Genomic DNA, 14388 nt, shown 5'->3' on the forward strand with positions numbered 1-14388 from the left:
ACTAAGATGTGTAGTTCTTCCTTTCATCTGGGGATACACTTTGCAAATATATATATATATATATATATATATATATATATATATGAATTGGTAATTTGCGTATGTGCTAAGTCTCTTCAATTGTGTTCAACTCTTTGCCACCCTATAGACTATAACCAGCCAGGGTCATCTGTCCTTGAATTCTCCAGGCAAGAATACTGAAGTGGCTACCACGACTTCCTCTATGGTAACTTCCCAACCCAGTGGTCAAGCCTGAGTATCCTTCAGCTCTTGTATCGCAGGTAGAATTTTTACTGCTGAGTCACCAGGGGCGCCCAATAGGTTATTTATCCTCTCTTTATCTTTGCTGTCACTTTGGCTCCCCATTTATTTACAGATTTAGTGTTGTGTTGACAAGTTCCCTCTTGTCAAGATCCTAATATGCATTTCCATGAATCGCCCTTGTCTTCCAAATCACTGAACAAAAGCTGAGTTCCACTAACCTCTCAGGAAAAAAAAAAAAAAAAAAGCTATTGTTTATGGTATTTTTACTATAACAGTCCAAGCAAACTAAGACAATAATCCACACAATAACCAGACATCTAAAGTTCACTAAAAGACAATACATGGAAGAATATATTCTGTTTGATTTCAGTCATGTAAAATTCAGAAACCCACACAAGTGATCTACAGTGATACAAATGATCACATCATCATCTCATCATGTAGTTGCTCAGTCGTGTCCAACTCTTTGCCACCCCATGGTCCGCCAGGCTTCTCTGTCCATGGGATTCTGCAGGCAAGAACGCTGGTGTGGGTTGTCAGTTCCTTCTCCAGGGGATCTTCCTGACCCAGGGATTGAATCCAGGTCTCCCACACAGCAGGCAGATTCTTCACCATCTGAGCGACCGGGGAAGCCCATCAAAAGTGAAGATGCAGCTAACCTGAGGGATAGTAACTGAGAAAGGAGGTGAGATGTGGTCTGAAGTAGTGTTAATCTTCTCCTTGCTTTTGAAACAGGTCTTATAAGTTTGCTTACTGTGTTAACAGTTCATTAGGCTGTACGTGTTTGTGCTGTGTATATTTTGCATGTGTGTATTAAACTTCACTATAAAGATTAAACATATATAAAAATGACACTAGTCTGCAAAGAAGGAAAGCTTCATTCCAGTATCAAAGCATTCTGTTTGTAAAACACAGAGCATATCAATTTGCTAGGGCTGCCATAACGAAGTACCACACACTGGGAGGCTTAAACCAGCGAGATGGATTTTCTCCTACTTTGGAGGCTATAAATTCAAGATCAAAGCGTCAGTAGGGTTTGTTTCATTCTGAAGCCTCTGTCTGGTTTGCAGATGCCTGTCATTTCCCTGTGTTTGTAGGTGCTCTATCCTTCGTGAGTTTCTATGTACTAAACTCTTAAAAAAATAATAAGAAAGACAGCAGTCATCTTGAGTTGGGACCCACTCATATGAACTCATGGCACTTTAATTTACTCTTTCAAGATGCTATCTCCAAATTCAGACATATTCTGAAGTACTGACAGTAGAGATGTTGATATATGGATTATAAAGGAACACGATTCAATCCATAACACTAAGTAAAGTAGTAGCACATTGTGACACAAAGTTATGATAATGGGGTGGAAGAAATTGCATTAAGCTAATATTATGGCAAATATAATGTAGTATGCTCATCCATGGCAGACATCAATACTATGGTGTGGACTTCCCAATGCAAGAAGAAAAATATTGAGTCTGAAGGTTGGGTCCCATGGGAAATCTGCCTTGTACCCAGTTGTTATTTCTCCAGAGAATTCATGTATTGAAGAATAATTATCTTAGAAAGTAATTATTTCACCCTCACTTGTTTGTGCAGTCTCTTAGGAAAATGGTATCAACTTACAAATGATATAAATTAGGTCTTCATCATTCCTCAGAAGAGCCATTGATATTCTTTCTGAAGACAGCTCTTCCCCCATTGGTAGGTAGATTTCTTTATTCTACATGTATTTATAACCATCAAAAGCCTACTTATTTGTTTAATCATGTATGGTACCAACATTAGACTTATGATTTATAAATAACTAGATGGAAAAAGAGAAATGCCAGTGACTGGAAAAGTGCAGACTTTTAGTAAATATAGATGACGTCTACATAGAAAAGCAAACACTAGTATTGTCACTGCTAGTATGTTTTTTTCTTTATTTCTTGCCAAAACAGAAGTCAACTCTAGCTTTCTTAAGCAAAAAATAAACTGTTTTGAAAACACATGGCCTTGCAGATCAATGTGTAGCTAGAATACCAGGCATAAAGAAGAAACCCAAGGAGTCTGAAAACAGGTCAGCTCAGACTTCATAGAGTCAGTCTTCCTTTGCAGGTTCAGTCTAGCCTTAAAGCCACACTGCAATCAATTTAATGCAAAACTAGTTTGCATTCAAGTGACCACCTTAAGTCGCTAACTGACTCATGTAAGATATCCCTGGGCCACCATTTCATTTCTGCTTATTCCTCTTTGAGCCAAGAATCTTGGCCCTCAGGTTCCACAGTGAAACCAAAACTGAGACCAGGAAGAGAGAATCTTCCTCACTGCCAACTCCAAGCAGTGGGAAATTCTCTATAAAATATTCTAACCGGATGCTAATGGCTGGAGAATTTAAAAGCTGGCCAACTGTCAGAACTGTTCAAAAATATATTTTTTGAACAAAGTGAAGGAAAATTCCAGCTATTCATCTGGAAAGTTCTTATTCTATCGAATCTGAAAAAGTTGGAAAGCATAAAACTTGCCCAACTTAATTATTTTGTATTCTCCAGTAAGGAATTGATTATGTAAAAATTATCCAAAAAGAATAAGGTCATTTGGGAAAATGTTGTTCTTTGATACCATACTCTTTTCTCTTCCTAAACTCTTTCTCACCTGTTTATATAATTAGATATAAAGATAAACAAACCTGACTGTGATATATGATGATGGCTATGCACATAAAGCATTTTTTCAAACAAAAAGACCAGGGAAGAGAAAGAGAAGGAGAAAGTGGATAAAGAAAAAAGTGAGAGAGCACAATTAGAAGGGAAATGAAAAATTGGGAAATAAAAAATAATGGAGGCCCATTTTTGACATGGCCCTCCATTATTTTTATTTCCCTAGTTTTCATTTCCCTTCTAATATTGCCAACATCTGCTGGATCATGAAAAACCAAGAGAGTTCCAGAAAAACATCTATTTCTGCTTTATTGACGATGCCAAGAACTTTGACTGTGTGGATCACAGTAAACTGTGGAAAATTCTGAAAGAGATGGGAATACCAGACCACCTGATTTGCCTCTTGAAAAATCTATATGCAGGTCAGGAAACAACAGTTAGAACTGGACATGGAACAAGAGACTGGCTTCAGATAGGAAAAGGAGTACGTCAGGCTGAATATTGTCACCCTGCTTATTTAACTTATATGCAAGGTGCATTATTAGAAACTCTGGGATGGAAGAAGCACATGCTAGAATCAAGATTGCCAGGAGAAATATCAATCACCTCAGATATGCAGATGACACCACCCTTATGGCAGAAAGTGAAGAGGAACTAAAAAGCCTCTTGATGAAAGTGAAAGAGGAGAGTGAAAAAGTTGACTTAAAGCTCAACATCCAGAAAACGAAGATCATGGCATCTGGTCCCATCAGTTCATGGGAAATAGATGGGGAAACAGTGGAAACAGTGTCAGACTTTACTTTGGGGGGCTCCAAAATCACTGCAGATGGTGATTGCAGCAATGAAATTAAAAGATGCTTACTCCTTGGAAGAAAAGTTATGACCAACCTAGATAGCATATTCAAAAGCAGAGACATTACTTTGCTGACTAAGGTCCGTCTAATCAAGGCTATGGTTTTTCCAGTAGTCATGTATGAATGTGAGAGTTGGACTGTGAAGAAAGCCTAGTGCCAAAGAAGTGATGCTCTTGAACTGGGGTGTTGGAGAAGCCTCTTGAGAGTCCCTTGGACTGCAGGGAGATCCAACCAGTCCATTCTGAAGGAGATCAGCCCTGGGATTTCTTTGGAAGGAATGATGCTAAAGCTGAAACTCCAGTACTTTGACCACCTCATGCGAAGAGTTGACTCATTGGAAAAGACTTTGATGCTGGGAGGGGTTGGAGGCAGGAGGAGAAGGGGACGACAGAGGATGAGATGGCTGGATGGCATCACTGACTCGAAGGATGCGAGTTTGGGTGAACTCCAGGAATTGGTGATGGACAGGGAGGCCTCGCGTGCTGTGATTCATGAGGTTGCAAAGAGTCGGACACGACTGAGTGACTGAACTGAACTGAACACCACTACCTTTTCATGTTGCTGTGTGTTTATCCTGTTGCTAAGTTGTGTCCAATTCTTTGTGACCCCATGGGCTGTAGCATGCCAGACACCTCTATCCTCCACTATCTCCTGGAGAGTTTGCTCAAATTCACGTTCATTGAGTCATTGATGTTATCTAACCTTCTCATCCTCTGTTGTCCCCTTCTCCTCCTCTGCTCAATCTTTCCCAGCATCAAGATCTTTTCCAATGAATCGGCTCTTTGCATTAAGTGTCCACAGTAATGGAGCTTCAGCTTCAGCATCAGTCCATCCAATGAATATTCAAGACGAATTTCCTTTAGGATGGAATGGTTTGATCTCCTTTTCACATCATTTTTTTTTTCCTAGATCATCCTTGATCCCACCCAATTAGATCTGACTTGCCAAATAAACTGTTCTCTATTGTTTATTCTTTAGAAATGTGTTAGTGTGGGGACATCTCTAGCAGTCTTGTGGATAACATACCACACTCCCAATTCAGGGGACACGGGTTACATCTCTGCTCAGGGAACAAAGATCTCGAACAGTGCACAGTGAGTTGCACGTGAGGGTGAACACCACTAGCAGCCACAGCACATTCTGCTAATTTAATACCAGCATGCCCTGCTGATGTGTTTGCAGTCCTTTTCAGGGATGAAACCTCTCCTTCACCTTTGTGTTTCCTCTATTATTTATGATGGTTTCTACAACTTATTTCATCAATTTATTTTTGAATATGAAATTGCCAAACACTAAATATCCAGTGTTCTTGTTCAGGGCATTCAATTGTTTTCCAAAAATAATAGATTATCTTAAGTTTTTTAAGTATAGATTTATTTATTTTAATTGGAGGTTAGTTACTTTACAATATTGTATTGGTTTTGCCATACATCAACATGAGTCTGCCACAGGTATACACGTGTTCTCCATCCTGAACCCCCCTCCCTCCTCGCTCCCTGTACCAGCCCTCTGGGTCGTCTCAGTGCACCAGCCCCAAGCATCCTGTATCCTGCATCGAACCTGGACTGGTGATTCGTTTCATATATGATATTATACATGTTTCAATATCATTCTCCCAAATCATCCCACCCTCGCCCTCTCCCACAGAGTCCAAAATACTGTTCTATACATCTGTGTCTCTTTTGCTGTCTCGAATACAGGGTTATCGTTACCATCTTTCTAAATTCCATACATATACTGCGTTAATATACTGTATTGGTGTTTTTCTTTCTGGCTTACTTCACTCTGTATAATAGGCTCCAGTTTCATCCACCTCATTAGAACCTATTCAAATGTATTATATTTAGTGGCTGCATAATACTCCATTGTGTATATGTACCAGAGCTTTCTTATCCATTCATGTGTAATAAACTAGCATTATTTGGTAAGTTTACAGGTAAATCTGTAATCTGATTATCTGCTTCCTGTTCTGTTGGGCAAATAAGTTCACAGGAAGCTCCAAATGACCCTTGAACACATTTGAGACAAATACAGTCTTCCTTCAGTAGCCAACAGGGTTTGCTTCTCTCCCTAAGACACCAAACTCTGTAGAGATTCAAGTCCCTCCTACAAAATGGCCTAGTGTTTGCACATAACCTATGCATGTCCTCCTGTATAATTCATCATGTCTAGAACAGGTATGATATTATAAGTATTTGTTATATTAATACCACTCTAAAGATTAGCATTCATCTCTTTGTTTTACTTATTTCTTAATCTGCAGCACATAACAGTGGAGGATATCTAGTTGATTATAATTGCATGCTAGATATGAAAGAGTCCTTAGCTAGGGAATATGCATAATGCTTGCATGTGAGGTTTCCTCTTTATTTTGATGACTATTGTGACCAGGTTCTCTCTCTTTAAATGAGCACAACTAGCAGGCTTAGATTAAGGATAACTTTTTATCAGGTAACTAAGGCTGATAATTGAGTTTGAGCAAGATCCAGGAGCTAGTGGTAGACAGGGAAGCCTAGCATACAGCAGTCCACGGGGTCACAAATAGTCAGCACAACTGAGTGACTAAACTGAACTATGGGCTGATAATACATCTGATTAAGTAGCTTCCATTTATAATCTAGGATAATATGGTTACAATTAGAAGGACATAAAGCAGTATTTGTGACATGTTAAAAAGAGAAACTAACTCTCCATAAATATTTTAAAAACATGTGACTACCAAATATGCCAGTGTTAGAAACAAGGGGTATTTAGAAAGTAGTTAATGGACAATTGGCCAGTTACAAATTTTAGTACTAGCCTGGTTTAATCACATTTTGTACAACTGTTATGTAATTAGAGTTGTGTATTTATCCATCTAGTATTCATAATTATGAGAGAGACTGTTACATAGCAAGTGTTCAGACATAATTTGTTGAAAAGAATGGAATAACACATTCATAGATAATTAATACAGTAAAAATTGAAAGGGGACATAAGAATATAAATTAGTAATAAATACTTGATTTTGAATTTGTTTCATTTTAATTATCACAGAGACTTGTAAATAATACTGACCAAGAACAGAGACAATGCTCAACTTCACGGATGTGACAGAGTTTATTCTTTTGGGACTAACCAGTTGTCGGGAATGGCAAGTTCTCTTCTTTGTCATTTTCCTGCTGGTCTACATGATCACTGTGGTGGGTAATATCGGCATGATCCTGTTAATTAAGGTCAGTCCCCAACTCAGCAGCCCCATGTACTTTTTTTTGAGTCATTTGTCATTTGTTGATGTGTGGTTTTCTTCCAATGTTACTCCTAAAATGCTGGAAAACCTGTTATCAGAGACAAAAACGATTTCTTATGCTGGCTGTTTGGTACAATGTTTCTTTTTTATTGCTCTTGTCCATGTAGAAGTTTTTATTCTTGCTGTGATGGCCTTTGATAGACACATGGCCATTGGGAACCCTTTGCTCTATGGCAGCAAAATGTCAAGGACTGTCTGTATCCGACTGATTTCTTTCCCTTATGTGTATGGTTTTCTGATTAGTCTGGTATCAACATTATGGACCTATGGCTTGTACTTCTGTGGGAAGATTGAGATCAACCACTTCTACTGTGCGGACCCACCTCTCATCAAAATGGCCGGTGCTGGAACCTTTGTAAAAGAATATACCATGATCACCCTTGCCGGCATTAATTTCGCATATTCTCTGACTGCAGTTGTCTTATCTTACCTGTTCATCCTCATTGCCATTCTGCGGATGAACTCGGCGGAAGGCAGGCGCAAGGCCTTTTCCACCTGCGGGTCCCATGTGACAGCGGTCATCATATTCTACAGAACCCTTATCTTCATGTATCTCAGACGTCCCACAGAGGAGTCTGTGGAGCGGGGGAAGATGGTGGCCGTGTTTTGCACCACGGTGGTCCCCATGCTGAACCCCATGATCTACAGTCTGAGGAACAAGGATGTGAAAGAGGCCATGAGCAAAGTGATCGGCAGGACAATTTTAACAAAGTAAAGTTGGGATACTTTTGTTCCCTGCGTTTCATCAATATTCATTTGTCAAAAGATTACAGCTTAGTACACACCTTTAGAGAATTCACAAAACGTAGGACTTTACCCTTTACAAAAAACAAGAAAAAATTAAAATTCAGAGGGAAAAAGTGAATTTTCTCTCACTGATACAAGTAGTCAAGCTTAGCTAAAATTAATAAATTAATAGAGAAGATTATTTCAGCCCGAGTTCACAGGTATAGGTATTGACATTGTTTATATCCTTTGTTAGAATAGATTTTGTTTTTCTTATTCAAAAATGTTGTGATGAATTTAGGATATATTTATCTATCTATTAGAGTACAATCTGAGGTAGAAGAAATAACAACATATTTAATTCAGTTCTCTCATGTAAGCGCATAAAGATGGAGGTCTTGCTAATGGTTTTTATTTTCCTGAGGGGAAAGGAGAAGCACATGTGAATTCATTTCTGCTAACTCACACGTGCATTATGGGCAACATTTCAAAGCTCTTCACACATAAACAAATTGGGAATTTTGTTCAAATTATAATAACATCACTGAGTAGTTGAAAAACTTAAGCCTGATATTTAAGACCTTTTCCAATATGGAAGGTGGATCTGTTCGGAGACCTTTGTTTTGAAAATAGAAATACCATGATACGTAATCCTTCTCCAATATTTTTGTACTTAAGAGACACAACAGCATAAGTGTCTCTCTTTTGCTGATTCTAGTAGCTGCTGTGGGGCCAGACTGTGCGCATGTCATGTACCCCGGCCAAAATGCCATCATTCTAACTGAGAAACAGGTAGAATTAGTGAATGTGTCATTTTCATGTACAAAGCTACAGATTTCCCCTCACAAATTAAATTAATATTCACGTGGATTATTTTGCACTTTTTTGACCGAAGTATGATATCTAATATTAAGTTCTTTTTACTTGAAAGAAGGAATATTTGGGTGGTCTCTTTTTTGTTAAAAATGACACATCCTGACTTAACAGTGTAAACATAGCTTGGCTTCTCTCTTGTAGCTCATTTCATCTAATACAGCGATGAGGCAACAAGTTTACAACTTGGACATCCATGATGTTTCTTTGTCTTTTTATATAAGTAAACAAATAAATATCCTGATATCTTGACATGAAACATATAGCCAGTGAAATGTCACTCACACATTAAAATCATGCATTTAAATCATCACAAAATGCAGAGATGTAGATATAAAATAAGAATGATGTATAGGAGAACAAACATTTCCCTTTGTCCAGTGTTTTTTTAAAATTATTATATTTATATGTTTATTGTTGGATGTGCTGGGTCTTCATTTCTGTGAGGGCTTTTCTCTAGCTGTGGCCAGTGGGGGGGATCTCTAGTTGCCGTCCACGGGCTTTGCCTCGCAGCAGCTCCTCTTGTCACCCAGCGCAGGGTCTAGGGCATGTGGACTTCAGTGGTTTGGGCACAGGGGCTCAAGAGTTGTGGCTCCCAGGCTCTGGAGCACAGGCTCAATAGTTGTAGCATTTGGGCTCAACTGCTTGCCTGGAGAATCCCAGGGACGGGGGAGCCTGCTGGGCTGCCTTCTATGGGGTCACACAGAGTCGGACATGACTGAAGCGACTTAGAAGCAGCAGCAGCAGCAGCTCCATGGCAGGTGGGATCTTCCTGGATCAGGGATCAACCCGTGTTTCCTGCACTGGCAGGTGGATTCTTTACAATGAGCCACCAGGGAAGTCCTCTTTGTCCATAGTGAGTTTTTATTTTCCTCAGGGGAAAGCAGAAGCACATGTGAACTCATTTCCACTCACTCACCCATACATCATGGGCAACATTTCAAAGCTATTTGCATGTAAACAAATTGGGGATTTTGATTTAATTATAATAATATCATTGTGTCTATAATGCGAAACTTAACCTCCCTAAAGAATTTAAGCTCTTACTTAATGTTACTATTTGGGTGAGCTAAAAGTAATTCCTTTTGTCTGTAAGACTATTCACCACTTATTGGAAAACTCTTGGCGTTCCAAATTAGTTGATGATTACTAACAAATTTTAAAATGTAATTTTGAAGCTTTTAAATTAAGGACGGTCTTCATCTGGAATAGTTTTGTAAAGTGGTTTTTAAAACTGAATGCTACTGTTACATTTGCTTCTATGTTTACCGACATCATTATAGTCAAGCATCTTCAGCATAAAGTGTACTTATCTTTCTCAGTCACCCTTTCTCTTTCTTGATCTCTCCCTCACTAACACACACACACAAATGCCACAGTCTCTTCTTCTGAAATCTACATTTCCTTGAGGGAGTGCAGATTACATTGTAATGACCTACTGCAAATGAGTTTACCAGATGTATTTTCTCCATAGTTAGTGAGAAGGAATTGAGGAATCCTGCATACTTGGGCACTGAAATTGCTATCATGAACTCAGCTCTCATGGGTTCATGAAACTCTGTTAGCTATTTTGTCTTAAAAATACTAAGCCAAGAATTTATTTCAAATATTCTTAGGTTGAAAAAGCTCCAAAGTTTCTGGGAGAAAGTGAAAGTGAGAGTGAAATTCAGTCGTGTCTGACTGCGACTCATGGACTATACAGTCCATGGAATACTCCAAGCCAGAGTGCTGGGGTGGGTAGCCTTTCCCTTCTGCAGGGGACCTTCCCAACCTGGGGACTGAACCCAGGTCTCCCACATTGCAGGCGGATTCTTTGCCAGCTGAGCCACGAGGGAAACCAGGTAAGGAGAGGGAGGGATGGATTTGTTGTGTCTATTATGTTTTCAGTGTGTCTCTATGGGTTCCAATAGGTGTGAAGTGTGTGTGTGCATGTGTGTGTGTGTGTGTGTGTGTGTGTGCTCAGTCATGTCCAGCTCTTTGCAATCCCATGGACTGTAACCCACCAGGCTCCTCTGTCCATGGAATTTCCCGGACAAAATTACTGGAGTGGGTTTGCTATTTCCTTCTCCAGGGGATCTTCCTGAAGCAGAAATTGAACACTTGTCTCTCGTGTCTCCTGCAGGAGTCGGACACGACTGAGCGACTGAACTGAACTGAGGAGCCTGGTGGGTTACAGTCCATGAGGTCGCAAAGAGTTGGACATTACTGAGTAACTAACACTCTCACTTTCAGCATGGAAATGGAGGTAAGGAAGTTATAAGTTTTACATAGGTAACCCCAAGGAAATGCTGGTGAAAGAGATGGTCATTTTTATATGAATTACAAAAGTAGATTCTGCTTTATCTACATCTTTGGGACCTGAAGAATAGAATCATGAAACTCAGTCTCTTGCTAAGTGAGTTGTCCTGCCTAGATTTCTCTGTGATAAATGAGTGATCCTCCTGGCTACTTATGTTGGGAACCATATGGTACCATAAAACCCAAGAGCATCACATGCCTTGCCTTCTCCATAGAGGATGGCCTTAAAACTTAAACTTAGAAAAACGTTAAGGTGATAAAATTAATTGGCAGTTGAAAAGTATCCTGGATCAGAGGTAGGTTTCTCTGAAAGATATTAGATCCAAGACTTCTATGAGGAGTCGATTCTTATTCCTGGGGAGCACATGGATTTTCTCAAGTTAAAAGTTTTTCTCTCAAGATCCACTCAGAGCACTAGCTTATACACACCAAATATGTTTATACCAATTACCAAAGTATGGCTTAATTATAACACTAGGGCTTCTCAGCCTTAAGCTGAGATGTACCTAAGTGTTAGTTAGATGCATGCCTCTCTTCCCTGTGTCAGTCACCTATTGAAAAATCTGATAATCATTATCTTTATTGAATGAATATTTCTTGCACTTCTACCATGTGCCCCATGTGTCATGGGTCTTGGGGCAGGGTCACGTCCAAGGCTCTCTAATAAAAGGTTTATTGCAACAGAAAAACAAGAATCGCTTTGGAAGAAAATTAGCAATTCCCTTCATAATTCTTCATAAGCAGAAGTAGGCTCTTGTTATAAGAACGGAAGGGGAAGCAGTGTGAGCATACTGATCTGGGGAGGAAAGGAAAGGAGTTTAATGGCTGGGCATAAGTTGCCAGGCCAATGAGTTAAAATGATCGAATGTATATACCACTAATATTATTAACGATTTTGTGGTTGTGCAAAGGACATTTTTTTTCTGTGTGTGGGACCATGCTGCTAAGCTTGTATGATTTTAGTTCTCCACCCAGGAACCTGGGCCCACAACAGTGAAAGCACCTAGTCTTAACCATTGGATCACCAGGGAATTCCCACAAAGGACGTATTTTTGTTTCCCAAGTACGGAAAACCATACGCATGCATGCTAAGTCACTTCAGTTGTGTCTGAATCTTTGAGAGCCTACGGACCTGGACTGCAGCCTGCCTGACTTCTCTGTCCATGGGATTCTCTAGACAAGAATACTGGACTGGGTAGCCATTCCCTCTTCCTCTGGGGAGTCTTCCTGACCCAAGGATCTAACTACCCAGCATCCCTTAAGTGTCCTGCATTGGCAGGCAGGTTTTTGTTTGTTTGTTTGTTTGTTTGTTTGTTTGTTTGTTTTTTTACCACTAGCATGGCAACTGTCCCTAGGTTCACAAAGATTTGGACACTACTGAAGTGACTTAGTGCATAGGCAGGTGATGAGTAGGGCAAGTTTGGACTCTGCAACATACTTTTTTTTTTTTTAAATAAAATAGCATTGTTTGGGCAATTTACAGTTAGATCTGTAAGCTACTTTTCTTGATGCTGTTCCCATGGACTAAGGATATTCATAAGCAGTTCAAAATGATCCTGCAATGCATTTGGGACAAATATAACCATCCTTAAGTAACTCAAGGGAAATTGGTTCCAGGACGACCCTTCCCACCACTCCCCAGGACACTGAGATCCACATGCTCAAGTCTCTCTTACAAAATGGTGTAATGTATTATTATACAGACCCCATGGACTGCAGCCTGCTAGGCTTCTCTGTGTACAGAATTCTTCGGGCAAGAATATTGTAATGGGTAGCCATTCCCTTCTCTAGGGGACCTTCCCAACCCAGGGATGGAACCCTGGTCTCCTACATGGCAGGCAGATTCTTCACTGTACGAGGCACCAGGGAAGCCCGTTATTATACTCAATGCACATCCCAATATATATTTTGTCATCTCTAGATTACAGGTATACTTATAATATTTAGATACGTCATTACCACTCTAAATAGTGACATTAATCTCCGTATTTACATTACTCATCTTGTTTACTCTGCACAATGTAACAGTGGAAGATACATATTAGATTTAAATTGCTTGTTAGGTATGGAAAAGAGTCTTTATCCAGGAAATATATATAATATATGAATGTGTTTAGGTGGTTTGCCACTTCATTTTGAAGTCTACTGCGATCAGGTTGTCCCTCTTTAAATGAGTATGAGATAAGATTAAAAATAATTTTTGATCCAACATTTAGGGATGATAGATTATTTGATTAAATGGTTTACATCTCCAACCATGGAGAATATAATTATAATAAAAATAGATAATATGATATTTTGAGTTATATTAAAAAGAATATTAAGTGCCCATAAATATCTTAAAAATAGGTGACTACAAAATATAACAGTATTGGAAAAAAGGGATATTTAAGAAGTATTTTTGGACTTCCCTGGTGGCTCAGATGGTAAAGAATTTGCCTGAAATGCAGAAGACCCAGGTTTGAATCTTGGTTGGGAAGACCCTTGGGAGAAGGGAACCTCTACCCACTCCAGTGTTCTTGCCTGGAGAATCCCATGGACGGAGGAGCCTGTGGGCTACAGTTCATGGGGTCACAAAGAGTGGCACAAAACTGAGAGACTAACATTTACTCTATTTTCTCTTTCAGTCTTGGATAAATGGCCATTTATCTTATTTATTCATTTAAAATTTAAATGATTTTTTTTATTACAAGTTTTGTTCAATCACATTTTGTAAAAACTGTGACAATGGCAACTGAGTCTGTATATTTTTCCATTTAGGTAACCTTCAGAGAGTTTGTTAAATAGCAAATGCTCAGAAATGATTTGCTGAAAGGAATGTCAAAGTACAGCCATAGATCCATTCAGTTCAGAGCCTCAGTCATGTCCGACTCTCGACACCATGGACTACAGCATGCCAGGCTTCCTGGTCCATCAACAATTCCTGGAGGTTGCTCAAACTCAAGTCCATCAAGTCAGTGATGGCATCTGACCATCTCATCCTCTGTCATCCCCTTCTCCTCCTGCCTTCAATCTTTCCCAGCATCAGGGTCTTTTCCAATGAATCATTTCTTCACATCAGGTGGCCAAATTATTGGAGTTTAAGCTTCAGCATCAGTCTTTGCAATGGATATTCAGGACTGATTTCCTTTAGGATGGGCTGGTTGGACCTCCTTGCATTCAAAGAGACTCTCAAGAATCTTCTCCAACACTGCAGTTCATGAGCATCATTTCTTCTGCACTCAGCTTTCTTCATGGTCCAACTCTCACATCCATATGTGACTACTGGAAAAACCATAGCTTTGACAAGATGGACCTTTCTTGGCAAACTAATATCTGCTTTTTAATATGCTGTCTAATTTGGTCATAGCTTTTCTTCCAAGGAATACTCGTAGATAATTATTAATAATTAAAATAATGGGTCCATAAATAAAAATATAAATTAATAAATAATCAATACTTGTAGTTA

General features: G+C 39.3%; 1 protein-coding gene and 1 long non-coding RNA gene across 2 annotated transcripts; both read left to right on the plus strand.

Annotated features, from left to right (window-relative positions):
- The first annotated feature begins 6825 nt into the window (after positions 1-6825).
- Positions 6826-7758, plus strand: LOC138420721 (olfactory receptor 5M3). The gene has a single exon (XM_069554145.1). The coding sequence runs from the start codon at positions 6826-6828 to the stop codon at positions 7756-7758; it is 933 nt and encodes a 310-aa protein (XP_069410246.1).
- A 2396-nt stretch (positions 7759-10154) lies between these two features.
- Positions 10155-14334, plus strand: LOC138420660 (uncharacterized). The gene is made up of 3 exons (XR_011249264.1): positions 10155-10483; positions 10765-10887; positions 13701-14334. It is a non-coding gene; the product is annotated as an uncharacterized lncRNA (long non-coding RNA).
- Positions 14335-14388: the final 54 nt, after the last annotated feature.

This window comes from Ovis canadensis, chromosome 15 (genome assembly GCF_042477335.2).
Source record: "Ovis canadensis isolate MfBH-ARS-UI-01 breed Bighorn chromosome 15, ARS-UI_OviCan_v2, whole genome shotgun sequence".
Taxonomy (NCBI): Eukaryota; Metazoa; Chordata; class Mammalia; order Artiodactyla; family Bovidae; genus Ovis; species Ovis canadensis.

Bases quoted from the DNA above. Each gene is read 5' to 3' on its own strand.
- LOC138420721 (XM_069554145.1), top strand. From the start codon at position 6,826: ATGCTCAACTTCACGGATGTGACAGAGTTTATTCTTTTGGGACTAACC.